The sequence below is a fragment of the Talpa europaea genome (genome assembly GCF_964194135.1).
Source record: "Talpa europaea genome assembly, chromosome: 7".
Lineage (NCBI taxonomy): Eukaryota > Metazoa > Chordata > Mammalia > Eulipotyphla > Talpidae > Talpa > Talpa europaea.
This window is the reverse complement of record NC_140074.1, coordinates 57460628-57486687: the sequence shown is the minus strand read 5'-3', so window position 1 is coordinate 57486687 and position 26060 is coordinate 57460628. Positions and strand designations below refer to the sequence as shown.

Sequence of the window (26060 nt, the reverse complement as noted above, 5' to 3'; positions counted from 1 at the left end):
AAATACATCTTGTCATTTGAAAACTATACATTTTACCAGAAGTTTGCCCATCCATTGTAAACATGATTTTGCAGTAGCTCTAATTGTTTCTGGTTTGGATCAATATGGAGGACTTAAAAACTCTAAAGTTCTAATTTAGTAAATATATCTCCCTCTGAATTCCATGAACTATATAAACCATAGAGAGCAAATTTAATTCTTCTCCTAGTACACAGCCACTTGGATATTTAAAGACAACTTTCATTTAACCTAAGCCATCCCAGATCAGATGACCTGCGAGAGCACACTTTGTAATCTCTAAAGTACTATACAAATGTGAGTGATGATGATGACGATGATGATGATGTCTGTGCTGAGGATAGCAGGCCTCTCAGCTCTGGTCTGATTGCCTTTCTATGGCTATGCTCCATATTGTTAATGTCCCTTTTGAAACACAAAAGCCCCGAATTAACCTTGTGTTCAGGCTGTTCAGGACTGAATAGTCATGACTCTGGAGGAGTTGGTCTTTATTTCATACTTCCATTACCTAGCCCAAGGCTATCGCATTTTGGAAGTATCTCTGTCTTGTTGGCAACTTGCTGGTGAACCAAAATCTCCATTTCACAGGAACGATTGTTGAATGGGTCTCTTTCATTCTATGCTAATGTAATTGCCTTTTTTGGATCCAAGCTTTATATTTATCCCTGTTAAACTGAATCTTATTTAGTATCCATTTTTTTTTTAAATTGCTTTAGTAATTACCATTCTCTAAACACATAGTATTCACTATGTGTCTGACTATGCCAAGCATAAGAGATTCAGACATGAACTATAAGATCCCACAGGGATATCACTTATCTGCCTGTAACTTATCTGTCCCTCCCTGATTTAGAGCCTCTGAAATTCACTCTAAGCAAAGTTGTTGATAAAAACATTGAGTAGGATGGGACTGAGGAGAGCCCTGAGGTCTGATGTTGAAAATTCTTCCACCAGCTGACAAACCCACTGTCACCTTCCTGCCTGTGCTTTGCTCTGCCAGCTATGAATTTTCATAATTGTTCCATGGTCAAGTCTTTATTTCTGCATTTTAATGCTTGATACACTGTCAGGACAGACTTTAAGATTATTCTCAATGTGATGAAACAATTCTGACATTCATGTTATAAGCACTTACCTCATAAATAGATTACATGTGAGATTGAACTTGGGCAGACTATAATACAGCATTAATGATGAGACAGACACAATCATCTTTGGGAAGAATAATGGAAGCTTATTTGCTGCCTGTGAAATTGAAATTACTCTGACTGGGAATCCATCGTTCAGTAAGTTTACTGAGCGTGACACCTTGGCTTAGCTGTTGGAAAGACAGAAAGGGCATGTAGTTTATAAAATCAGCCAAGGGTAAAATGCTTGTCAAAATGTATTGTCCAGTATTTTGATTAATAGTTTACGTGGCCTCATTAAATCAAAGTTATTCTTCAATATGTCTGTCTGCCCTTTCTTGTCTGATGATAGTCAAGACTTGGAATGTGCTGTGTCTTTGATGTAGGGGTGAACTTGGTTCCTTTGTTTCACTTTTAGTGCAACTACGTGGTCCCTGCCACACTGGTCGTTATCATCTTCATCTGCTTCCAGCAGAAGTCTTATGTGTCCTCCACCAACTTGCCTGTGTTAGCCCTTCTACTTTTGCTGTATGGGTAAGGCACCTCTGGGTGGGGGATATCGGTGGGTAAGGCATAGGGTGCCTAATGGGAGGGAGATACCTAATGGACATTTGCCTTTGTGCCTCACCAGGTGGTCCATCACACCACTCATGTACCCAGCATCCTTTGTGTTCAAGATCCCCAGTACCGCCTACGTGGTCCTCACCAGTGTGAACCTCTTTATCGGGATCAATGGTAGTGTGGCCACTTTTGTACTGGAGCTGTTCACCAACAATGTGAGTTCTCCATAAAGAGCGCCTCCTGCTGGGATGAGGTCTGTGGGAATCAGAGGCTCTGGTTGCATCTTAATCTTGTTCTACTTGTCTGCAGTGTTGATACCACAAATTTCCCTGCCCTTTTTTCAGATTCTCTCTACCCTGGATTTACATATCACCTCTCTCCTTTTCCTTCTATTACTCTGTTCAGACTTTGACAAGTTTTTTATACTCCTTTCTTTTTAAATGTTGCTCTTCCCAGTTTTCAGTCCTCTGCCATCTCTGCTTTCCATTTTAGATTTTATCTCTGCGTGATGCTGGAGGCTTTTACTACCATCTCTCTTTGTCTTATGTTGTTCTCTCAGCTCTATGCCTTTAGCCCTGTGTTTCCTTGAACTCTGGCCTCACATTCTCAATTGCCTTCAGAAAATTTACAAATACCCTAGACTCATCCTAATTACTTCTTAGAACCTAAATTTTTCTTGCCATCCCTGACACCCTAGAGGGTAACTGGCAACTGTTAATTTTTCTTTAATGCTTTGCTTTTGCTTTCTCAAATTCGACTGGTTGCCTTGTTAGTTCTTACAATTACTGATCTCTTAAAAAAGTATCCCTGTCCTTCTGTTGTCATTGCCTTTCTTCAGATACCTTAACTTAGCACACAAAGACTTTAAGAGGTGGACATACTTTCCTGGCCAGGGGACATAATTCCCCTCACACCCTTTCCCTGAGTCACTGAAAGTTTCAGCTGAGTTTTCCCTTAAACCTGCCATAGTTCTGTAGTCTTAGAATGCACTTTCTCCATCACAGTCAGGTAGTATCTCATTTATCCTTTAAGAAGAATGAGCTGGAATATGAAGGTTTATCCACCTGCCCTATAGGAGGTGCTCTTACTCTTGTGCTCCCAGAGTCCTCAGTTCATGACTCAGAACAACACATATACAGCTAGGTACCAAATTCCTGTTTCTATGGCCCTCTTCCTCAGAGTAGAGATTGTTTCCTAATAACTGTGGCCTCTCCCGTGCCTTAGCACAATGCATCTAGCATGTGGCAGGTTACTCAGTTGTTGGATATTTGACCACTGATGGCTTGATATATTCAAGAACTTCTAAAATTCCAACAAAATCCTGAAACTGAAATATTGACTCAGACATGAGCAATTTGCTTTTAAAATGCTAAGCAAATACTTTGTCATGGATTTGCTTCTGATTAAACATCACTGTGTTTCTAAAATTTACTCATATTTCCCTATACTCAGTATGATAATTCCAAATTTTCTAAAGCACAGAATTGTATTGTGTTATATATCATTAGCTGTGGCTGCTGCTGTTTATTGCTATCTGAATTCAAAGCTTCAGTTTGATTCAGGGGAATCAATAGTTAGTTTCACTCACATATTTCAGACTTTGATAAATTTTTAGCTTAAATCATGAATAACATTCAGTCTTCCTTTCTCTGTCTTATTTTTTTAGAAGCTGAATAACATCAATGATATCTTGAAGTCTGTGTTCTTGATCTTCCCACACTTTTGCCTGGGACGGGGGCTCATTGACATGGTGAAAAACCAGGCAATGGCTGATGCCTTGGAAAGGTTTGGTGAGTGACAGCAGGGTCAGGGGGATGCTTCCATGAAGATGGCAGTTTGCATGGACCTTGGTACTCTGGACTTTGTTTTACAAAGAGGCTGGTGACTGGGCATAGGATTTCTCTGATAGGACTCATGACAACACAGCTGTTTGTGGCATGATTTTGAGACATATCCATGTGTGCCTCTGAGAGCACTGAGAACATAAAGGGGGCAAGTCTAGAAGTAGGGAAAATACTGTTAACTTGGATACAGTGCATGATGCCAGTGGTTGGATATATCAGTCATTGGAAAAGTCAAACAACAGCTTTGAGAATTAGATACAGGACAGATAATCAGAAGGAAAGATGCACACTTGTACTCTATGGAGAAAACCATGGTTCTGCAGATCTTACCATATGTTGTTTTTTACACCATCTCTAAAAAGATAATTTACTGTAACATTTTCTACCTTTTAGAGCCTTTAAAAATATCTCTTCTGTGGCTTCTCTATCCATTGGCTTATATTGTTATATGAACCATGTTATTTAGAGGACATAGGAGAGAGACTATTGCCCAGCCCACCCTCCCACACACCCCCAGCTTGGAGATGTATAAGGAATTTAAGATATATTTACATAAAACTAAGAGATTTAATGGAGTTACTCAGTTACATTATGGGCTACTGAAAGGGGCATCTTTTTAAAGTGCTTTCTGAGATTAGTGAAACTTGTAATTTGTTAAAATACCCAGAAAATGTCCATGGATTGTCTACCTTTTTATAAAAGATTTTGACATGGCTCATTAAAAAGGAGACGTTAGCTATTTTAGATGATATATCATATCTAATATGTTAACTCTGAAATTCTTAGTGATCCTGGGTTGTACTCTGTTTCCCCAAAACCTTACCTCAAGTCAGATTTGGAAAGTGGTTACTCCCTTATTTTTTCAATCTCATCATGGGTAATAAGCACTGGTGTTACCAGGAAGGGAAGTGAATTTGAACCTGAATTTAAGGAAAGGTCATGGTCTTTGGTGCATCCATTGTGAACTGGATCTCTGCATTGTGTCTGCCAGGGGAGAATCGTTTTGTCTCGCCACTCTCTTGGGACTTAGTGGGCCGAAACCTCTTCGCTATGGCTGTGGAAGGAGTGGTGTTCTTCTTCATCACTGTTCTAATCCAGTACAGATTCTTCATCAGGCCCAGGTGAGCTTTTTCTCAGAACTCATGGAACACCTGCTTGAGGGTCACAGAGAAGTAGCACAGGGAATTCGCCCATCAGTGGTGATTGGACTGAATTGAACTCAAAGCAGATAATCAAACTCTTTCCTAATGTGGAGGCCTCCAGCCTCCAACACTGGCAGTCCTGGAAACTGTTATAGTAGATTTTATAGGACTGCTTTCAAAAGTGGATCTTTGTCTTGAAAAAGAACTTAACAAAATAAGCCTGAAGGAGAAAGACAAATACCAGATAATGTTACTTATATGTCGAATCTAGTGAAACCAAACACAGAGTCAGACTAACCCTTGAAAACTGACCATTGAACTGACAAATCGGGAGTGGAGAGGAGGAGAAGAAGGCGGGGTAAGAACAAACACAATGGACTATGGTGGAGGACTATGGGTGCTTGTGTGATGGGTGCACTATGGTGACTGACAGGAGAAATCCTATGTATCCAAAATACTAACAAGGATACAAAACAATGATACTTCAATAAAAAAGAAAGGAAAGAAAAGGAAAATAGCTTAAAAGGTTGATTTTTCTTAAAATTTCCCCTTAAGACCATATAAGGCAAAGCTTCCTCCTATGAATGATGAGGATGAAGATGTCAGACGAGAAAGACAGAGAATTCTTGATGGTGGAGGACAGAATGATATCTTGGAAATCAAGGAGCTGACAAAGGTGAGGTAATGAGTACAGGTTGTAAGAACTTGTCTTTATTTTTTTCAACTGTCTATGTTAGAAACTAGTATTTTGCTGACTTTCATTAAAAAAAAAAAAAAAAAGAGCATGCTTCTCCAAATGTGTATCTCTACCAAGCTTCTGTCAATTTAATTTTATTTAAAATGAACCATGGGCACTTTTTAATTAAAGAAATCCTATTGAGAACACACTTACATTTATTGTTAGCATTAAAACATACTAATATTATATTCCAGTCAAAGAATATATGGTTGATGTTGAGTTTTCTAGTCTGAAAAAGATGATAAGTCTCCACTGCTCAATAGGAGAGGCTTTCCCAGCCTTCTGTAGTTGCTGGAATCCCAACACTTCACTTTTTTGGTAACATATGCAATATTTTGATTATATAATTTTACCCAGTAGAACTTCATTTTTAAAATATAATATCTTTCTACATCAAGTAAGTGAAAATTATGTAGATTATTAACCAATATATATATTTTAAGGATTGATCTTAGGTTAAAAAATAAAAAGTTCACTATTACTTTGTGCTTCAAAGTCATTCAGAAAAGGATTGCCACAGAGACAAAGCAAGATACTTAGCATGTCAAATGTGTGACAATCTTACCAATACATCTTATTTCCTGGTGTGTTTGGGTTTTAATTCCCTCATACACAGTTGCTTGGGGTTGCTGTGAGTCACTGAGGCTCGTCAATTTTTGCATTTTGTTTGTTCCAGATATATAGAAGGAAGAGGAAGCCTGCTGTTGACAGGATTTGCGTTGGTATTCCTCCTGGTGAGGTAAAGGCCCTTTGCATTGTATTTGTCCCTAGTAATTCAAACTATCTCTACCCAATCAGACCACAGTATATATAAGGGGTAAAAAGTGGCTTTTAAACCTTCTCTGTTTATGTCTCTGTGGAGCCATCAGTCACTGAGAGGATAGGGACCTGCATGTCAAAAGAAAATGATTTTGGAAAATCTGACAGCTTAAGAAAAAGATACACATCTAAAATGTGCTTTTCTGATTTGTTCAAGTTAATGAAACTTAAATGGATTCATTCGATCTAAAATTAAAACATAGATTTTCTTCTTTCTTGTTCATGTTTGTTTTCTTTTATGCCCTTTAGTCATATTAGATGGTGAAATTTGACTAGTTGGCTTTCATTATTGTTTTTTACACATTAACTTTGGCCTCAACTTGAACACTCAAATAATATTTACAAATACTCCCACACTCAAAGTGGTCTTGTTATAAAACATATGTTTAAATATCTGTATAATTTCTTAAGATGGTATTTGAAAATGATATTATAGGATCATGTTATATAAAAACTAAGCTGAGGTAACTATTTTATAATGACCATTCATATTCAAATTTTCAGTAATTTGCTTTTACAATTTATCCAATCTTTTTCAGTGCTTTGGCCTTCTGGGAGTTAATGGTGCTGGTAAATCATCAACTTTCAAGATGTTAACTGGAGATACCACTGTTACCAGAGGAGATGCTTTCCTTAACAAAAATAGGTGAGAAATTCATGTGATTACCAATAGCAGTTAGTGAAGTAACATATGTGAAATACTTAACAGTGGGCTTCACAGCTGAGGTACCTTCAGTAAATGATGGATATTGTCATAAAAAAGATGAGAAAAGAAAGAATCCGTATATTGGCAAAGACTTTTTTACTTGATTCAAATAAAATATTATTTTATAACAGTATACTCCTATCTCTTACCACTTTTTTCAGGAGGCTTAAGAGAACAGAAATTATAGAATAGCAGGCCCGAGGCTGTACACCTACTTCCCCGGCCTCATTTGTAGCACCAGCCTCCTGGTGTGGATAGCAATGAAGGCAGTGGCTGGCCCAAACAAAACTTTGTCATAGTGACTGGTTGTAAGAGCAGGCTTGGGTGGGGTAGCTGTGTAGGCAAGGCACAGGGCCCATGGGCACCTCCATTGTAATTCGGGGAAAGGCTGGACCCTGGAGTACTAAGTACATCTACAGAAGGGAATGGAGAGCACTGAATGGCCAAATTCATGACTGTCCAGATGTGGCTGAAGTGCAGCCATCAGACTGGCTATGGAAACTGGTCTTCCACATCTGAGATTCCTAACATGAGATTGGCTTCAAATGCCTAAAAATAACACCACTGATACATGTAAAATTGTATATGTAGGTATATTTTTTTCCTATTACTAGATTCTCCAAGTCTGAGATTTGAAAAACCTTAAAAACCAGGAGGGTGCAGGGTTGGGTCTTCAGCAGAATGAAAGAAGTCTGTCACGTGCTGTGATTGAACCAGGGATGGGCAGCAGAACACAGAGGGAGGGAGTCACACTCAGAGTTGCTGAGCCTCTTCTGTGTCTGAATGGCCATGAGGAGATTTTGGAGCAACAAGGCATATATGATATATGACTGGGCCAAAGAGTCAAGTCTGGGGTGGCGAATTAATGTTAAAGCCCCTACACTGTATGACTGAGGTTGTTGGTAAAGATGGTGCTGCAGTGACAGTAGACTAGGGAAGCCTCAGATGGGACTGAGCCTCAGATTGAGGTGCAAGGCCCAGGCAGGATAGAGGCAGAAACCCTCACTATTTGGAGGGGTTGGCATCCTGAGGCCAGAAAGGCTACTTCTTCAAGCTATAGCAGGTGTGCTTGCCAGTATTTCTGAATCACACTTTATAGGAACATTAAGCAGGGGTTTTTAATCAGAGAATCTGTAAACACTTAAATCTTGACCAGTTATGTTTTTCTTTGTAGTATCTTATCAAACATCCATGAAGTACATCAGAACATGGGCTATTGCCCTCAGTTTGATGCCATCACAGAGCTGCTGACTGGAAGAGAACATGTAGAATTCTTTGCCCTCTTGAGAGGAGTCCCAGAGAAAGAAGTTGGCAAGGTATGGTGGGCACCAGAAGGCCAGCAAGCCTCCTTGGCATCCTGACAGTGTGCCTGATGCCTTTGACTTTATATTGATTGTCAGCTTCCAGCTATTTTTTGTCATGCATTTAGCAATATGACATGCTGGCTCTTTGCACTCACTTCCAGGGTGGGGATCTGTGATGATGGGCAGGGATGGGTGGATAGGCCTGTGCTGGAGGGCAGTGAGGAAGTGTTGCCAACACAGCACCCACACGAATCCTTTCCCTCTGCTTTTGGTTCCTTAGCACTTGCCAGGTCATGGTGATAGAATCTGATCTTACTTGGAGCAAAACTTTCCATATGTAAATATAAGACAGCATGATAAAATTACCAAACCAGAAAAAATTCAAGGAGCATTTTATTATTCTAGGTTGGTGAGTGGGCAATTCGGAAACTGGGCCTTGTGAAGTATGGAGAAAAATATGCTGGTAACTATAGTGGAGGCAATAAGCGCAAGCTCTCTACAGCCATGGCTTTGATTGGCGGGCCTCCTGTGGTGTTTCTGGTGAGTGTGACTGTGAATGGGAAGCTCTTGTTCTTCCCTAAATGGAAAGAATTACTTTTCTGATGTCCTGTATGTTCGGGGATGTTGCATAACAGGCTTGACAGTGGTCAGCCACTCGCCCCTGACCAGGAACTGCAGAGCAGCCTCAGAAAGCCAGAGGGGAACTTTCTTGTTTCCCTAATTGACACACACTGGGGTGGCTTTGCCAGCCCCTCGAAGGATCCCAAAGAGAGGCACTCCAGCTTCCTTGCTTCTCTGGCATGGAGAACTCTGACAAGTGTAGCTGAAGTTGAATGTGTGATTTGACCTTTTTCAAAGGATGAACATTCTCTCTAATCATTTATGTGTTCATCTTCTGAAAAGGGAGAGTGTGGACAAGGTTTCAAGATCCCTAAGATAGCACCTGGCTCATAGTGTCTCACATACAAATCGATGGAAACCTGAGATGAGACGGATAGTGGCCCTTAACTCCTTTTCTTCTGTAGAGAAGAACATTGAAGAAGAGCAACACTGTTGGGTGGAAGTTTTAATGTAATCCACACCACGTAGATCTGGAATGTATTTCTTTAAGACTAGCAAGGGTTATATAATACACTATGCTGGAGTGAATGAGAATAAAAAAAAAAAAGAACAAACAGAATTTTACCTAAACCTTATATTAACTTAAATAGAGATTTCACACAAAAAGAATTTTTAGTATATGTGTGTCAGTTATGAAAAGATGGTTGATACTAACTGACCTTTCCCTTCACTTTCTGTTTACTGGGAGAAATGTAATAAAAAATTAAGTTGTGTTTCCTCCTTTAGTGAGACATTTATAAAAAGCAAGCTGGTATAGAACTTATTTTGGTATATAAGGTCTAGTTCTTTGAAATACTAAAGAAATACTTCAAGAAATACTAAAATGGAAAGTTAAATTTAGGTTATTTCAAAGATACTTCAGCATTTAAACACAAATCTATCCTTGAAGTTTTTTCAACAAATAATAGGACTTGTTTATTCTCTTCACAGGATGAACCCACCACAGGCATGGATCCCAAAGCCCGGAGATTCTTGTGGAATTGTGCTCTCAGTGTTGTCAAGGAGGGGAGATCAGTGGTGCTTACATCTCATAGGTCTGTAGTGAAATCTTGGCTTGTCTACTGCATTGTGCAATTTTTAAATTTCCCAAGTGGTATATCTGATTGCTATGTGAAATTACAAAGTACAGCAAGGCAAGGAGAAAAACAATTCTGAGCACTTGAAACTGCGTCACTTGGAGAAAACCATCACTATCCCTTCACTATCTTCACAGAGTTTGATGGAAATCTATATATGTGTTTGTGTATTTATACAGTTTCAAACTTGGTATATATATATATATATTGCTTTTTTTTTTTTCACTTAATGTATTATGAATGTTACTCCACATCAGTCATCATTTCTTACAGCTTGCTAGTTTTCCATTAGGATATACCCTAATTTGTTTAGCTGTTCTGCTCTTTGTGTTTGGATTGTTTCCAAATTTTTTCACGATGGTAAACAACGCAGTGCATTGTCTCACTGCACTGCAATGAACAATGTTAACCCTGCATCTTCATGCACTTTTGTAACAGGATGCAATTGTGCCCTAGGAAACTAGGTTTCTGTTTCTTTCAAATGTTCAATGCAATGGTGATATTGATGTTGTAGGAGCATCTGTCCAAAACTAAAACCCCCTTCTTTTTTCTCACAGTATGGAAGAATGTGAAGCTCTCTGTACTAGGATGGCAATTATGGTCAATGGGAGGTTCAGGTGTCTTGGCAGTGTCCAACATCTGAAAAATAGGTAACAAAGGCAATTTCTTTGGGATCATGCCTACTGAAAAGCTTGTATTTATATTTATTCTTCTCTGAGTATATAAACGGTGGCTCTAAAATAAGGAAAGTAAACTGACCAAAATGATATAGTGTATAAAAAATGGAAGCTTTGAAGTCAGGATAGGCTATAATCAAATACTTTCTTTACCTTTTACTCCTATGCCCTTTGGTATGTGAATTAACTTCTTGGAGAGTCAGTTTCCTAGGATTATCTGCTTTCTAGTTTTGTTATACAGATGAAATGGAATGACATACCAGTGTGGCCAGAGTATAAGCTTTGGAGGTGAACATAAGTGGGGCCATATCCTGGTCTGTGAGCTCTGTAAGTGGGCTTCAGTTTCTCTAACAGGCTTCGTGTGAGGATTAAATGAATTTAAGTATCTAAGGAACATGGTATGGTACCTCACGTGAAATACTCAGTAAATGAAAACTAGCTTCTTTTCTCAGAAACTTCTGGGTCTGTCAGGGATCTATTTTCATGGTACAATTTGGGTCTTGGGGTTAAATACTGTTGTGAAGTTTCCTGAGGGTCTTTCATGTGGACTTTTTTGGTTTGTTTTCAGGTTTGGAGATGGTTACACGATAGTAGTACGAATAGCAGGGTCCAACCCTGACTTGAAACCTGTACAGGAGTTCTTTGGACACGCCTTTCCAGGAAGTGTCCTAAAAGAGAAGCATCGAAACATGCTGCAGTACCAGCTTCCTTCTTCATTATCGTCCCTGGCCAGGATATTCAGCATCCTGTCCCAGAGCAAAAAGCAACTCCACATAGAAGATTACTCTGTTTCTCAGACAACTCTTGATCAAGTAAGTGCTGTCTTTCAAGAATAGATCTGTATTTCGGGGTGAGGATTCTTGCTCCCTCCCTGAACCCATTATGGGTTCTAGAGCAGCATAGACTATTGGAGTTTGAATTCCTGATCTCCTACTAGCTATACTTTTTACTGAACCTCCCTGAGTCTGAACAATGAAGATAAGGGTTTGTGAGAATAGTTGGTGGCAATAATCATAACTTCCCTTTATGGGCCAGACATTTTGCCAGGTGCTTTATGCTATTTAAGTAAATTAAGATCACTATCAAACAGATCCTGGCACTTAGTAGGCATTAGTTAGTTGCACTTAGCAAATGTTAGTTTTTATTCCCCTTCTCTTTCATCAAGGCTTTATAAGCCAAAGTAAATCATGATCTAACAGAGTTGGGGGGTAGGGAGGAGGGGCAGTATAAAAGTTTTTACATTTTTAAGTGGTTAATGCTTTTTCAAGTAGTCCTCTTTCCTAAACACACAGTTTTCTAGTTAATCTATTCATGTAGTCTTGTATTCTTCTATCCAACCTAATTTCCATGTAGAGAGATGCAACTAGAAGATAGAGCAAGTAGTATTTACTAAAGTCAAGAAGTATTTACTAAAGTCCATCTTTCTTTCTACAGGTATTTGTAAACTTTGCCAAGGACCAAAGTGATGATGATCACTTAAAGGACCTATCATTACACAAAAACCAGACAGTAGTAGATGTTGCCGTTCTCACATCTTTTCTACAGGATGAGAAAGTGAAAGAAAGCTATGTGTGAAGAATCCTATTCATACAGATGGCTGAAAGAAAGGAGGAACTTGACCTTCCTTTGCACCATATGAAGTGTTTCAGAGCAAAGAGCTGGAATTTTTGTGGGAAGAAGTAAACTGGATACTGTACTGATACTGTTCAATGCAATGCAATTCAATGCAACAAAAACAAAATTCCATTACAGGGGCAGTGCCTTTGTAGCCTATGTCTTGTGTGGCTCTCCAGTGAAAAAGACTTGAATTTACTTTATAATCTTATATCTGTGTGAAACTCTAGTATGGAACCCGGTGGACCTATGGGTTTGAAATCATACTTTTTTATTCCTTTGTATTCTCACTGGGGTTGCAACAGTAAGTCATCAAATAATCATGGCCAGTGATTATCAAAATCAGAAGGCAGGCACATCCTCATTCATCAGGCCATGCCATGCCAGGAGACTGGCTTCCCAGCGACACATCCATTGCTGGCAAAGAGTGTGCCAGAATAACTAGTGCCAAGTTGCTTAGAAAGCCTGAAGCACCATGGTGTGTCATGCACACTTTTGTGAAAGATGCTCTGCTCAGAGTCTTGTCGATGTCATCAAATATCGGGTGACAAATAGGTGCCATGTGTGGGGAAGGCCATGATTTGAATCCCTTGCTGATGAACTGTTCTGGTGGCAGTAACATGCAAAATGTGAGAGGCTCTGGACAAGGGAGACTTGGTTCCATTGTTATGCTGTCCTCACTTGGAGCCATGGGTCTTCAGGGTCATCTTCGTCAGACTCTTTAAATGTACTTGGATCCTGGTAAGAAACAAAGAATCTGCAGCCAAATTGTTGGGCTGTAAGTTGCTGAGACCAGGGCATGGGATTAAAGAGGTGGCGTGCTCAAACCTGGGGAGGACTGTGTCTACTTATCCCTGTTGTCTACTAACACGGTACACTGCATCTCAAGATCTTGTTTGACACATCTGTAGTAGTATTTTTGGCTTTTTAAATTAATCTAGGACATGAGAAGATGGACTGTATTCTGACAAAAATCTTTGTACTTTTAAAGTTATTTGGAATTTTATGTTCCAGCAGTGACTTCTGAACCTTAGAATGACCTCTTTGTAGAACCCTGTGGCATAGAGAGGCATGGAGGGCCACACTGCCTCATTAGCTTTATTTTCTCATGTAAGTTTGCAGATGGATCATCTGACTAGTGCCTAGTGCCTGGAAAAGAATGTGAAGGGCAACATCTCATGACAATGTTCTGTTTGAGTTTAAGATTATTTAAAATACTCTTAATCTCAGTTCATTAATCAAGTATTTTGTGTGTGTGTATTAGCTGAATGAGTATTTATGGATGAGGTGGGGAGAAATTAAGTCTCAGATTTCCTGTGCCATGTTATTCAGATAACTGGTTTACAAATATAGGTCGCTTTGTTGCTGTGGTTGTGGGAGCCCATGGGAAGAATATTGGGCGTTCCACTTTGTGAAAATAACGCAAAACAATGCAAACGCCAAGACAGTTCAAGTGTTATTAGGGTCACAAGACTAAAAAATGAATTCTTTCACAGAGAAGACAGCTAGCTTCAAAACTTCTTAAACAAAACAATTTGTGCTAATGGCATTTAGTATCTTCAAATTGGCTCTGAAGATTTTAGACACACATTCTGACAATTTCAAATAGTTCATCTCTTCAATCACCAACTTATCACGAAAAATATATAACAGCAAGTACCCTCCTCCCCCACATCAAATGTATTTCAGGCGTTCGAACCCAGTCTTGTTTTTTTTTCATCAATAAACACCTTAAAAATGTATTTCACTAATGCTTAATGTTGTGTCTTGAGGCAACAGAAATATGAGAGAACTACTGTTTGATGACGTTTATGCAATTTCAATATTACTACTAATTGTCCCTCCTTTTTCTAAAATTTAAATATGTTTAAATATTAACTCTAAAGGTATAAGATTTTATTACTATCTCATCTATTTGTTCTTTTAAAATTTATAGAATGTTATCTCATAATTTGTTGCTTAAAAATTACTTTAGAAATTATCAATATTTTCTAAAATGGTAAACAATAATGAAGGCATATTTCCAATAACTATTAGCATGAGAGAATTATACTTATGCTATCTTTAATGATATGAAATTCAACATCAAACTTCTGTTGGTTTTCCCATTTCACTAGAATCATGTTTTAGTTATCCATTATATTTAATCTGTGAGAAGCTCCCTGCTTTGGTTTTTCTGACTTCAAGGACATATTTTTAAAAATCAAAGGCACTGTGCACCACTTTGAAAAAACTATGCCATTTCAATACAGATTTAAAAGGATCTCTTTTGAAGCTAGAAAAAATCTACAATTACACATTGACTCCATAATACTGTATTATCTTTTAGACTATCCAAATAATAAGCTTTTAAAATTTCCTGTGTAAGCCTAATTGTAATAGAAACTTTTACTAACTTAAGTCAAGTAAAATTTCTATATATTCCCTGTGGAAATGCAGCTATGTGAATTTCAGAAATTCTCGTGTTGAAAGAATTCTTTTGCTTCTTTTGGACACCCTAGAAACCTTATTAACAACTGTGAATATGAAAAAAAAAAACAGTAATAAAATAGTCCTCTCTACATAAACACCCAGCACAATTCATTGTTAAAGAACAACCAAACCTCAAACTACTGTATTTCAATATCTGTACTGAGAGTGTATCATTGTGACTATTAAGTGTTGCATATCCCTCATTCACTGTATAATAATCATTGACTAAAGGGATTTGTCTGTGTTTTCTCCATGTGGTTGTATATATCAGGTACATTTTTTTCCCAAAGAGCCATGTGTCATAATATTGAACCACTTTGATATTGAGATATTAATTTGTATCCTTGTAACTATTTGCTAATAATAACAGTACTATAGTAATATTGCTCTAATTCTTTTGAAAATTTTTGCATCCCTTTTTATAAAGTGTTTATATTTCCAAAAAGATTAAGTACTCTGTTCTCTCTTCCTGTATCCTAGGCTGAAGCTATGTTTTTGTGCTTTTTCTTTATCATTGGCCCTTCATTCCAAGCACTTTATGCTTTCTGTAATGGGATCTATTTTTGCACTGGAATATCTGAGAATTGCAAAACTAGATAAAAATTTCACAATAGATTTCTAAGTTAAATCATTTTCATTAAAAAGAAAATAAGAAAAATGTACTGTCTATAACTTTATATAAAGTATTAAAAAGGCATATTTCTATGTTGTAATGAGTCACGAAATAAAGCTGTGACAATTGTTAGTCTACACAAATTTATTTTCGTGCATTCATAGCACCGCCTACTGTTAAGACATTATAAAGCTGTTACAGGAGTAATAAAGGGAAAGCTGCTTGAACCTAAAGTGGAAATTTAGAATCCACTCAATTCCCTGTTAATCACAGAAGAGAACTGAGGGGTCTACTTGAAAATAGAAGCCAGGGTGTTTTACTCATATGCTTCAGTTAAGATAATATCTGATATTAAGTAAGTTGAAGAGGTTTTAGATAAACTTACTCTGCCTAATGACTACAATTCTGCAGAGTTATCTGAAAATATTCTTGTAGCCAAGCCTATTTAATAAAAACTTCATTAGCTTATTTGGTATTGAGCAAACTATCAAGGCAAGCTCCAGAGTTCATTTTTTTTTTTTCCAGCCAAAAGTACAAGGATAGTGTGACAAGTATATTGGTAAGGTGTTGAATTTGATAGTAAGGATCAGCAGACAGGGAAAGTACAAAATTGTGGGGGCAAAATGGATGAGTATTGGAGGCGCCACCCCTATCTTCTGTGGCATCTATGCCCAAGATTAGAGAGTACTATGATGAGACGTGGATATATTTTTCATAGCTCATCAGCAATCACAGTAAGGAGATGTGCTTATCCTGGAACTTGAAGAACCGTTGTCATATGCACCCACCAGGCATCCTGGAGAATCCGGCACTATCTGTGCCCTCTACTGACTGGCCATGAAGGTGGCAGTTCTGTGGAGGCGAGAGTCTCCAACCTTGCTGCCGAAGGCCCCTCCCCTGCTTGCAAGGAGCTGGGGTGCCACTGGGCTGCAGGCTCAGAACCTTTTCTTTCCCCAATGAAGTGCATGTAGCAGTGATGATGATAAAATGCTAGAAAACTCTGTTCCTTGGTGAAAAAAGGAAAGTCGAGGGAAAGAAATTGAAAACAAACAGGCAGCTAATTTTGATGAAAAATACGTAAAATCTATATAAACAGAGTCAAAAAATCTTTGGAATGATAATGTGTACATTAAATATGAAAAAACCTAAGAGGAAAAATCAGCTGACTTTTCCAAGTGTTTACTGTGTTATTAGGCGCTTCATTTAATCCTCAATTCCTTTAGGATGAGGTAAGCCATGCCATTCGACATGAGTAACTGGTGGCTCAGAGGATAAGGAACTTGCTCAAAGTTACATGGTTAGTAAGTGGCGGAAGAATGCTTTTGTTGAAGTTGGGTATCAGTTAAAATTGTTCTGGTAAAAATCAGTTCAGAAGCATATGTGAATTGAACAAAAAAAATCACTGAACTTCAGCACGGGTTAGGTATTTTTATAGGTTCTGGGGCTCTGTGTCAAAGAAGACAGTTCTGCTCTAATGAACATGAATCTCAGTGGAGAAATGATGCTCATACTCAAGGGATGTGTGGATAAACAGAATTAATGTAAACAACGTCAGTGTTTAGGGGCTAATGGGATAAGAGGCTAATAAGACCTGCTAATGGGATAATGAGGGAAAAGAGTCAGAGAGGGCCTGAGGAGCTCAGATTTGAATAAAAGCCAACATTTGAAGTTGAGAAAGCAGAGCATTCCTGGAAGAAAGAACACCTGGTGCAAAAGCCCCAAGTGGGAAAAAGCTTGGCAAATTGAAGGGGCTGGTGATGGTGGTAAGAATGCCAATGCGTCTAGAGTGACAGGAGATGAAATCAGAGGCACAGAAACCAAAACTTGAAGGACTAGCAGACTTAATCCTTAAGTTAAGGTATTTGTTTACATTGTTAATGCAAAAAGGAACCATTGGAGAGTCGTGTCAAAACAAGGTAGTGTTTTACCTAATCGGTTTCAGAAAGAATGCTGTGTAGAAAGGTTAGTAGGGAGGCTAAGAGGTCATGGTAGATTGCATGAGGTTGATAGCAACATCCAGAGGGAGGACTGGAAACATTCAGGGTCTATTTTAGAGATGGAGTCAACAGGACTTGCATGGAAGAGATGAGGGAAAGGCAGCAATCAAGGTGACTTCTAGTTTGTGAGCCAAACTAGAGAGATGCTTGTGTTAAAAAAGTAGTCAGCATCTCAATCTGGTACTCAGGAGCAATAGGAAAAAAAGTAAAAATGTGTGAATCATCAGCACCTACATGGTATTTAAGCCTTGGGACTGAAGAACTTACCTAGACAGAGTGAAGAATAATCTTGAACCCTGTGACCCTTCCACTTTTACAGAAGCCAGCACAGGAAACTGAGAGTGACTAGTTAGGAAGGAGGAAGAAACCCTGAGTATGACTCCATATATTGAAGCTCAGAATCAAGTGTTTCAGGAAGGCAGAAATGGTCAATTGTGTTCAACACTGGTGAGAAGATGAAGAGGTAAAGACAGAGAAGACCACTGGATTTGGTGAGGCAGGGTCCTTGGTGACCTTCAGAAGGTCATTTCAGTGGAGTGTCAAGAGTGTAAGCCTTACTGATTTGGGTTCAGGGAAGAATAAGACAAGGAACCAAGGAAAGGAAGATCATAACTATACATACACAGCCTTACAGAGAGTTTTGCTTTAAAGGGAAGCAAAAATCACAATAGCTGGTTTATGAAACTTTTATTTGGAATCTTACTGTTAATAGTGGAGGCAGCATGTGAACACCGTGTCACCTTTTTTTCTGATTTTTTTGTTTTTAATCTTTTAGACATTTCTTCTGTCATTAGCCTTAAACACTGTACTCTGTTTTTCAGATTTCCTTTGACAGTGAATTCAATGTTGTTTAGAAATGTGAAGTCATAATAGCTGTAAATACAGACTATGAAGATTTGGAAGTTTTAGAAGGAACAGGCACTCAGCTAAAATGGAAACTGAAGGTGTTTCAAGGAAAGCTCTGCCACATCTGTAGTGGTACCAAAGAAGCTCGCCTTCTGGAATTACTATCATTATTTTCTTGATCTAACTTAATATTTATGATAAAGTTGGTAAGTCATTGCTGTTTCACTACCCTGTAGCAACACAGTAAAAACTCAAGATAATATAAAAATAAAACACAAATAAAAATCCAGAATGGACATTGTGGGCTTTTATTAGGACAAGCATTCCCGTAACCACAAAGATCTCTTTAAACAATTAGGTGTCCAAAGTATCTTTGTTAGTAATCCAAAATGAACAGAATTAACCACAAATGAACCATGTCTGCATATAAAATGAGTCTCCAGAAGTTTTTTTTAAACACTGAGATCTAGTTATATTATTTTCCAACTTAGAGTGACTAATAATTAATTTTGAAAAACATAACTAATACAGATAATACTGATGATGGTACTGTCCCATATTAGATATTTGATCTAGTATTTTTATGAATTCAATGTAATATCCAAAAACAACCTTACAGGACAAAATATTTTTAAGTCTTAATTAAAGAGACATGATGAAAAGACAGGTTTTATACATAAATAATTTTAAAAAACTGTCAGGCACAGAACTGTAAAATTTTCATTTGAATATAAGAAAATGCTACAAAGCAAAGAAAATGCTATATTGTCAAAACAGAGAATAAGAGCTATTCTGAAACAAATGTAAAATCATAATAATGAAATTGTGGCAACTATTCCTAATGTATAATAGATACTTAATGCCCTGAGGAAAATGAACAGAACAATTTCCTGAGGTGGTAGTGGCAAAGGACAGAAGTGGCTTTAAAAATTCCAAGATGCTGCAAATTAACTTACCACCTCCTTCACATAAAAGAGAGACTCTCTTGGGAGATTTTTAACACCATTAGCAGGCACATCTAATGGCAGTTAATGAAATGCTTCAGATTTCAGTGGAAAACTATTTCAATGGTGAAAATGATGTAGGAATCAGAAGCATATTCTGCTGAGACACTAGGTAATTGACACTTTCCCGAACTAAAAAAAAAAAAAAAAAAAAAAAATTATAAGAGGGCTTATAAAGTGTTTGATTGAAGTCTGTTTGAATCAAATCTTTTCTAAGAATAATTTATTCCTCATGAAAAAAAGCTCACCGGCGGCCACCACTCTGGGATCCTCGTGTGCCCGGTGTCTGCCAGCTGCACGACTATCTGCAGTCTCGTTCCACCAAAGCACATGAACTGCAGGAACAAACCACACACAGATTCCAAAGACTATGGCATACCAGGAGTTCCCCACCACCACCCTTACCCACAGTTTCAGTTACCTCTGGTCAAATATAGTCTGATTATATTATGTACAATAAGCTATTTGAGAAGAGTGAGATCACATTAACATAACCTGTGTTACAGTATATTGCTAAAACAATTCTTTTCATTATTAATTCTTTTCATTATTTCATTATTAACTTGCCTAATTTATAATTAAACTTCATCATAGGTTTGTAGGTATAGGGATAAACACAGGGCATATAAGGTTTTGTACTATGTACAGTTTCAGGCATCCATTGGGAATCTTGGGATGCATTTCCCTGAAGATAAGGGGGACACTGTACACAAATAAGAAATACAGAAAAACGAACAAGAAACATTGTCTTATTCTTTAAATCAAAATAGTATCAAAATGGTGAAACTAAACATGTCAGTGATAAAGTTAAAGAGGGATTAGAGATTTGGGAGATACATTTATAAATTAATCAAATTGGCTTTATAAAGGCTTAAGAGGGAAAGCCATGTTTAAGACACTGCTAAAGAATCAATACAATTCCCATGTTTGACAACTTTCTAATTTTACACTTTATCTAAAAAAAGCAATACTACAAAAAATTATGCTTGCTATTGAAAATATGGGGTAATATAAAGAAAATAAAAAGCAGCATAATCTTTATTGCTCATAAGAAACCTATTCATATGTAGTGTATTTCCTTTAAAAAATATGACTGAAATTGAACAGGATCTTATTGTATATTATACTTAGTGACAGATTTTTTAGAAATCAGCAATGTAAAACTTCTTTTTTTAGCATGGAAATCTATAATCCATTTGAACTTTATTTTAGCATATAAGTATGTAAGAGAAAGATAATAATTTTCATATATTTCTCCTCTTCATTTACTTTCCAATTTGAAAATATCTTTTTTCTGGACTTTCTTTTTTAAAAAAAGATTTATTTTTATTTATTTATGCATACAAGAACTGGGGAGTAGGCCAGAGGTACATGAGAGTGGGGTGAGAGGATTCACCAGAGATACAGTGGGGAGCAGAACAGGCAGAACTACTGTAATGTAGTACTGAGGAGAGCAGCAGGATAGACAGGAAAGGGGCAAACTCAAGCCACAGATAGCTCGACAGCGCTGAGACTTTAACTCCTACGCCACCTGGGTGGCCCCCCTTTATTTTTCTCCCGGACTTTCTTAGGATACATCACTAGAATTACAAAGATCAGAATCTCAGCTTTGAATGTGTTAGGTTTGAGATGTCCACTGGACATCAAGTAGGGAAGTTGAGGAGACATTGGATATAGTGAGTCTTCCAAATATTTTATTAACTATTTATAGTCATTTATCCTTCCAGATGATTTTACACATATTGTTTAGAGTTTGCCATAAAAACTCTCTGAAATTCTGACTGCAAGAAATTTCAATGTTAAAAGTTAAATGCAACAAATAGGTGTTGATTGTATAAATTAAAGTATGTATGTTTGTCTGATGTATCTACTCATGCTGGAGTGTTAGAAAGCCATTATTAATAATGCATATGCATTATTTCTAGGATATAATATGAATATATATTGTATTTAGTATATATATATAAAAATAAAGTAACAATTTGGTCATTTTAAAAAAGTGAATCAAGGTATACGTAGATTAAAAGATGAAAGGAATAAATATTTTCCTGAGGCTCCTTGCAGTTTCTTTAGTTTTATCATTTTGAGGTATCATGGAAAATAGCGGTTGAGCACTTAAAAGACTTCATAAATAAGAGTTTAAGACAGGTTTTTTCCAACCCTTTTAATTTACAAACCCCACCTCCTCACTCCTGAAGAAAGTTGGCAGTAAAATGAAACAATGAAAAAAAGAGAGACAAAGTGACCCACCAAGGAATGGTAGTAGAGCACTAACACATTTTGCAAATTCAAAGAAAAAAAAAAACTGGTGACTGTACCTCGATTGAGTGCTCCATAGTCTGTGTGGAAAACTCCAACCAGTTTTGAATAGCCTAGACTGACATGAGCATTAACCGCCTTTTGAAATGCTTCACCCCACAGAGCTGGCCCACCTGGTTTCATCTGAAAAATAACCAATTCATAGACTCCTAGAATAAGGAGAAAAATAATTATTTTACAAAAGATATTCAAGTAGTTTCTAATCTGGTTAGTTTGGTTCCAATGGAAGGTAATGTACATATAGATTTAGAGGACTACACTCACATGCATTTTTTAATGTAGACATTAATTAATCATTTGCATTATTTTCCTTGATTTTATGTTTAGAAAATCCTGTTCCTACTATAAGGGTAAGTTGTTAAGCTTACCCACAAACAAAGAAAGAAAAAGAACTAGGAGGGGTAGGTAAAAGATTTTCTGAAATACTTTTTTATTTTGAAAATTTGTCAATGAAACAAGCATTAAAAATTCATAATGGGATTAGGATATTTCAGCTGCTTGAGTCTATAATTTTAGGTTAAGTATTTTCCGATATTATGTTTTCTGCTTTCCAATTTAGAGAGGAAATGCTATTTTGTGTAATAGCAGTTGTACAGTTTCCCCCTACAGGACTCCATTTCTAAGGGGAACAGCAAGCAAACAATGGACCTGAAATGATGCCTGAGTTTATGAGGGGAAAACATAGGAAAACCAAAATGGGAGGAGATGGTCGTATTGTTCCTAAACATGCAGGTAAGTACTTGAAAATCATTTACCTTCTAGTCAGATCTGGGGAAGGTACACTGAAAGAAACTAGAGAACAAGGACAGATATATTTGAGAAGAGAAAGGAGCTGTTTGCTCAAAGAAGAGGCTGTGCATTTAACCTTAATTTCATTTAGGTTAAATTTAATTCAAGGGGTGCCTTCATCTGATGACATATTACCACTATTACCACCACCAAAAAAAAAAAAATCTTCCTCTAAATTGACATGCCTCAATTAAATTAATAGGGACAGCTAAGATATACTGAAACCGATGTGCCAACATTCTAAGTTTCTTATACTAATCATTTAATCTTCTCAACAGCCCTGGAGATATATACTATGTCATTATCCCCATTCCGCAGAGTACAAACTACCAAATTACTAAGAATTATGAACAACAGAGGCCTAGAACCTAGAACTGACATGATGGAGAAGAGACACCAACTACTGTATTCAGAGAGTACAAGAAGGCTGAACAAGACTTTTTGAGTCTCTTGTAATCTAAAACACATTATAACACAGTTAAGAATCACAGGGAAACGAGAAAATTGAAATTAGTTTATACTTTTTTAATCTGACCTTTGTTTAAAACTGGATTAAGGTAATCATTTCTTTAAATCAGCAAGAAGACAAATTTTTAGGAATTAAATAATCCAAACTGAGAAATAAGGGGATACAAGAGTTAGACTTGGCAGTTTCAGTTAATAGCCCCTGAGGTCAGTCAGTTGTATAAGCTAAGATATACAAGGATTTAAGATTAGTTTTAATGGACAATTATAAACCAGAGACATCCTGCAGGGGAGAAGGAGGGAGAGGAATTAGAGGGAGGGAGGAAGGAGCACAGGGGACTGTCGTGATGGTGCATGGGTGCCTTGGGGAAGGAAATCCTATGGGGACTCAATCTGAGGGGGTGAGGGGAAGCAAATATTGTTTAAAAAAATAAAGAAAAAAAAGATTAGTTTTAATTTATAGAAAAATACTTATTAATTTAAAATAAATTGTAATAAATTTTAAAATTTTGACAAAACATCACACACCCTCCCTCACTTACCCACATGCGTGTTCCCTGCTCCTAAGACCCAAATCCTCAAACTTTACAGACCATGTCAGCTTCTTCTATGATACAGTTAAAGTTTCAGATCAGTAGATCCCAATTTGAAAAATTATGCTTTATTATGTAGTGCTCTTTTTTCAAATTGAGCACTACACATTTTTTACAAAGCTGAAAGCTCTAATTTGTTTTTATCTCAACAATCAACATATGTTATACAAAAGTTTAACTTTAGTTTCTATAACTTAAAATCTCTAGTGTTTTCTATCAAAATTCAAACAGATCATGAGGAAAGGGATTTACCTTCTTTTGGAGGTTTTTGCAGTTTGCACCATGGTACCAGATAAGTAATCTCACTCTCTTGTTTATCCATCAGAGGCAAATTTGGAATGAGAAATTGTTCCTGCCATTTCTTATCCTTGGCCAAGGCTTTGCGAACTTCAGTTCGATGTGCAAAATTATCTATGGGAAGAAAGGATAAGAAAAAGAAGAGATGGCAATTTAAGATTAACTTGCAGTTTTTTGGGGTATGCTTCCATTTTGCAAACACTCAGTGAGGTTGCATAAGGACACTGTTATGTAGCACAAGAAATACCAACATACACATGTGACAACTGTCTCCAACATGCTCATGGTCTAAAAGGGGAATTGAAATGTAAATAACCAGCTTAAAGTCACCTAATAGGTTCAGAAGCACTACCACTTAGTGGTTAATCATGTGACTTATGTAAATTATGGAATCTTTCTGGACAAGCTTTTTATACTGAGTAACCTATAGATCTATATAGATGTAAATATAAGGGTAAGGGGCAATACCTATCCTAGAGTATAAGGAAGGTATAACAGAATCTTTTTAGTAATTTTTTTAATGGGTGGCACATTACAGCATAGATTGTTTTAATGGGGTTTGTTTATTACAAGAGGGAAATGTTCCTCTTGTCATGGTAAGTATAGAATGAGCACTTTTCATATTAAAGTACTTTATTAATGGGCCTCCCCGGTGGCGCAGCGGTTGAGCCCTGGGTTGCGAAGCTGCCCGCGGCCTCTGCGGCACCGGTTCGATCCCCGGCTGCTTCCCGGCCACCGGAGGAGGGTCCCGCATGGCGCGCAGACCTCTCCTGCCGCCCGCTGCTCCCCTCAGCAGTGTACTTCGGTCTTTCTGCCTGCTCTGCTCCCCGCTCTGGCTCTGGTGAATTCTCTCACCCTCCCGCACTTCTGACTGTACCCAGTGCATGTATAAACAAAGAAAGAAGGAAAGAAGGAAAGAAGGAAAGAAGGAAAGAAGGAAAGAAGGAAAGAAGGAAAGAAGGAAAGAAGGAAAGAAGGAAAGAAAGAAAGAAAGAAAGAAAACATGCCTCTATAAAAATAAAAAAAAATAAAGTACTTTATTAATAATGGACAATGATGGACAAACACTAAATGAGGTTATTACAAGTACTTTCACTATTAAGTCTTGACTTGGACTTCATAAAGGTTAGATATTAGAGTAACAAACATTCCTGGGATTCCTGTAACCTATTCTCCTCCCTCTTCTAAACCAAGGGAACGTTAGCTTCAATATGAGAATTGCCTGAAATTCCTTTTCCGTGATCTCCCTAGACTAAAATAATGACAGTGAATGCTTTGAAATAGAAGGGCACAGAAATAAAAGGAGTTGCAAAACAATATAGAATTTTTAAATCTTACAGATGGATAAGACTTCAAAATCAACTGGCATCCCTTTTTGGTATCCATTTCCCTGAAGTCTCACGCTGTTTAACCATTTCTTCTAGAACACTGATATCTGGGTATAGGTTCAATAATAGAAAAAGTAATTCTACTTTCCTTTATGAACATAACTCACTTGGGTTCTTGTAAATTATGCTTTAATTTTTTTTTAAGCTGGAAATGAAGTTTTATTGTAGGTTACAGTATACTCTCGAGTAAGGGTGGGAAGATTCAGAGAACTGCTTGCTAAAATTTTTGTAAAACATTTTTTTCCACATACCATCTATGTAATAAGTACTGTAATATTTTTTCTGAGAATTAAAGTCCAGTTCACAATTTTATGATTTGAAATGTCATTTTTTCCCAACATCACATTCCCTTGTGACAAAGGTTCCAGCAGTGGACTGGCAGATATGTACAACTGGGAGGGTTATTTCCAGTTTAATAAGTTTTTCATTTCTGGTTAAAAGTTTTATGTAACCTGTGTCTGCTTATAGTAATACAGATCAAAGAACTACGTTTCACGTAACAACTGACAGAATGAAAATATGTACTGCATGCTTAAGTTGATGTCTCGTACCATACTTCCAAATACCGAACACTTTGTTCATTCTGCCTCCAAAGTCTACACTCCAGTATCCAATCAATTCAGAGTGAGCTGTCCGAAGATGAATATGTTCTGTAAAATTTTTCAGGAATTCATTCATCTTTGAGGGTTTAAGGCAATAGGTACGAAATTCATAGAATGTTCCATCATACTGCCTGGGGCCTGTAGCAAAAGATGAGCATACCTGAAGGAAGATAAGGCAAAGTTAAACATTTTGGGAGGGTGGGTTTATACTGCCATGTGACAACCAATCTGAGACTGGACACTCAGTAGACTCACAATTTGTTTTTACCTCAGCTGTCCTTTCTCCATAGACATCAGTTTACAGTGATGCCAATGATGCCAATACCTTTCAGTATTCTAAAGAGAAAGCTGTGTTTCCTCGCAGAGTGTTCATTTTTACTCACTTTTTCATGAGAAGTTGCTCAGAAGAAGGCACTGCAACACTTTC

The 26060-nt window shown here is 37.4% G+C and overlaps 2 protein-coding genes across 5 annotated transcripts in view; one reads left to right on the top strand and one right to left on the bottom strand.

Moving 5' to 3' along the window:
- The window catches only part of ABCA1 (ATP binding cassette subfamily A member 1), a gene marked incomplete at both ends in the record, with an annotated part of 92686 nt that extends 80477 nt beyond the window's left edge, over positions 1-12209 (top strand). Inside the window, 13 exons of the mRNA XM_084237175.1 lie at positions 1564-1679; positions 1777-1921; positions 3373-3496; positions 4542-4671; positions 5248-5368; positions 6108-6170; positions 6790-6896; positions 8131-8272; positions 8666-8800; positions 9812-9915; positions 10515-10607; positions 11203-11446; positions 12069-12209. Coding sequence (XP_084093301.1) covers positions 1564-1679; positions 1777-1921; positions 3373-3496; positions 4542-4671; positions 5248-5368; positions 6108-6170; positions 6790-6896; positions 8131-8272; positions 8666-8800; positions 9812-9915; positions 10515-10607; positions 11203-11446; positions 12069-12209 — 1665 coding nt within the window. The remainder of the gene's footprint in view (positions 1-1563; positions 1680-1776; positions 1922-3372; positions 3497-4541; positions 4672-5247; positions 5369-6107; positions 6171-6789; positions 6897-8130; positions 8273-8665; positions 8801-9811; positions 9916-10514; positions 10608-11202; positions 11447-12068) is intronic.
- A 6943-nt stretch (positions 12210-19152) lies between these two features.
- LOC311172977 (protein NipSnap homolog 3A) overlaps positions 19153-26060 on the bottom strand; it is a gene marked incomplete at both ends in the record, with an annotated part of 114980 nt that continues 108072 nt past the window's right edge. The window contains 5 exons of one of the 4 annotated variants that reach the window (XM_084236620.1): positions 19153-19312; positions 19429-19515; positions 21499-21648; positions 23599-23757; positions 25583-25793. In XM_084236620.1, the coding sequence (XP_084092746.1) occupies positions 19236-19312; positions 19429-19515; positions 21499-21648; positions 23599-23757; positions 25583-25793 (684 nt within the window). The remainder of the gene's footprint in view (positions 19313-19428; positions 19516-21498; positions 21649-23598; positions 23758-25582; positions 25794-26060) is intronic. The other 3 variants (XM_084236621.1, XM_084236623.1, XM_084236622.1) reach the window with 3 other exon arrangements.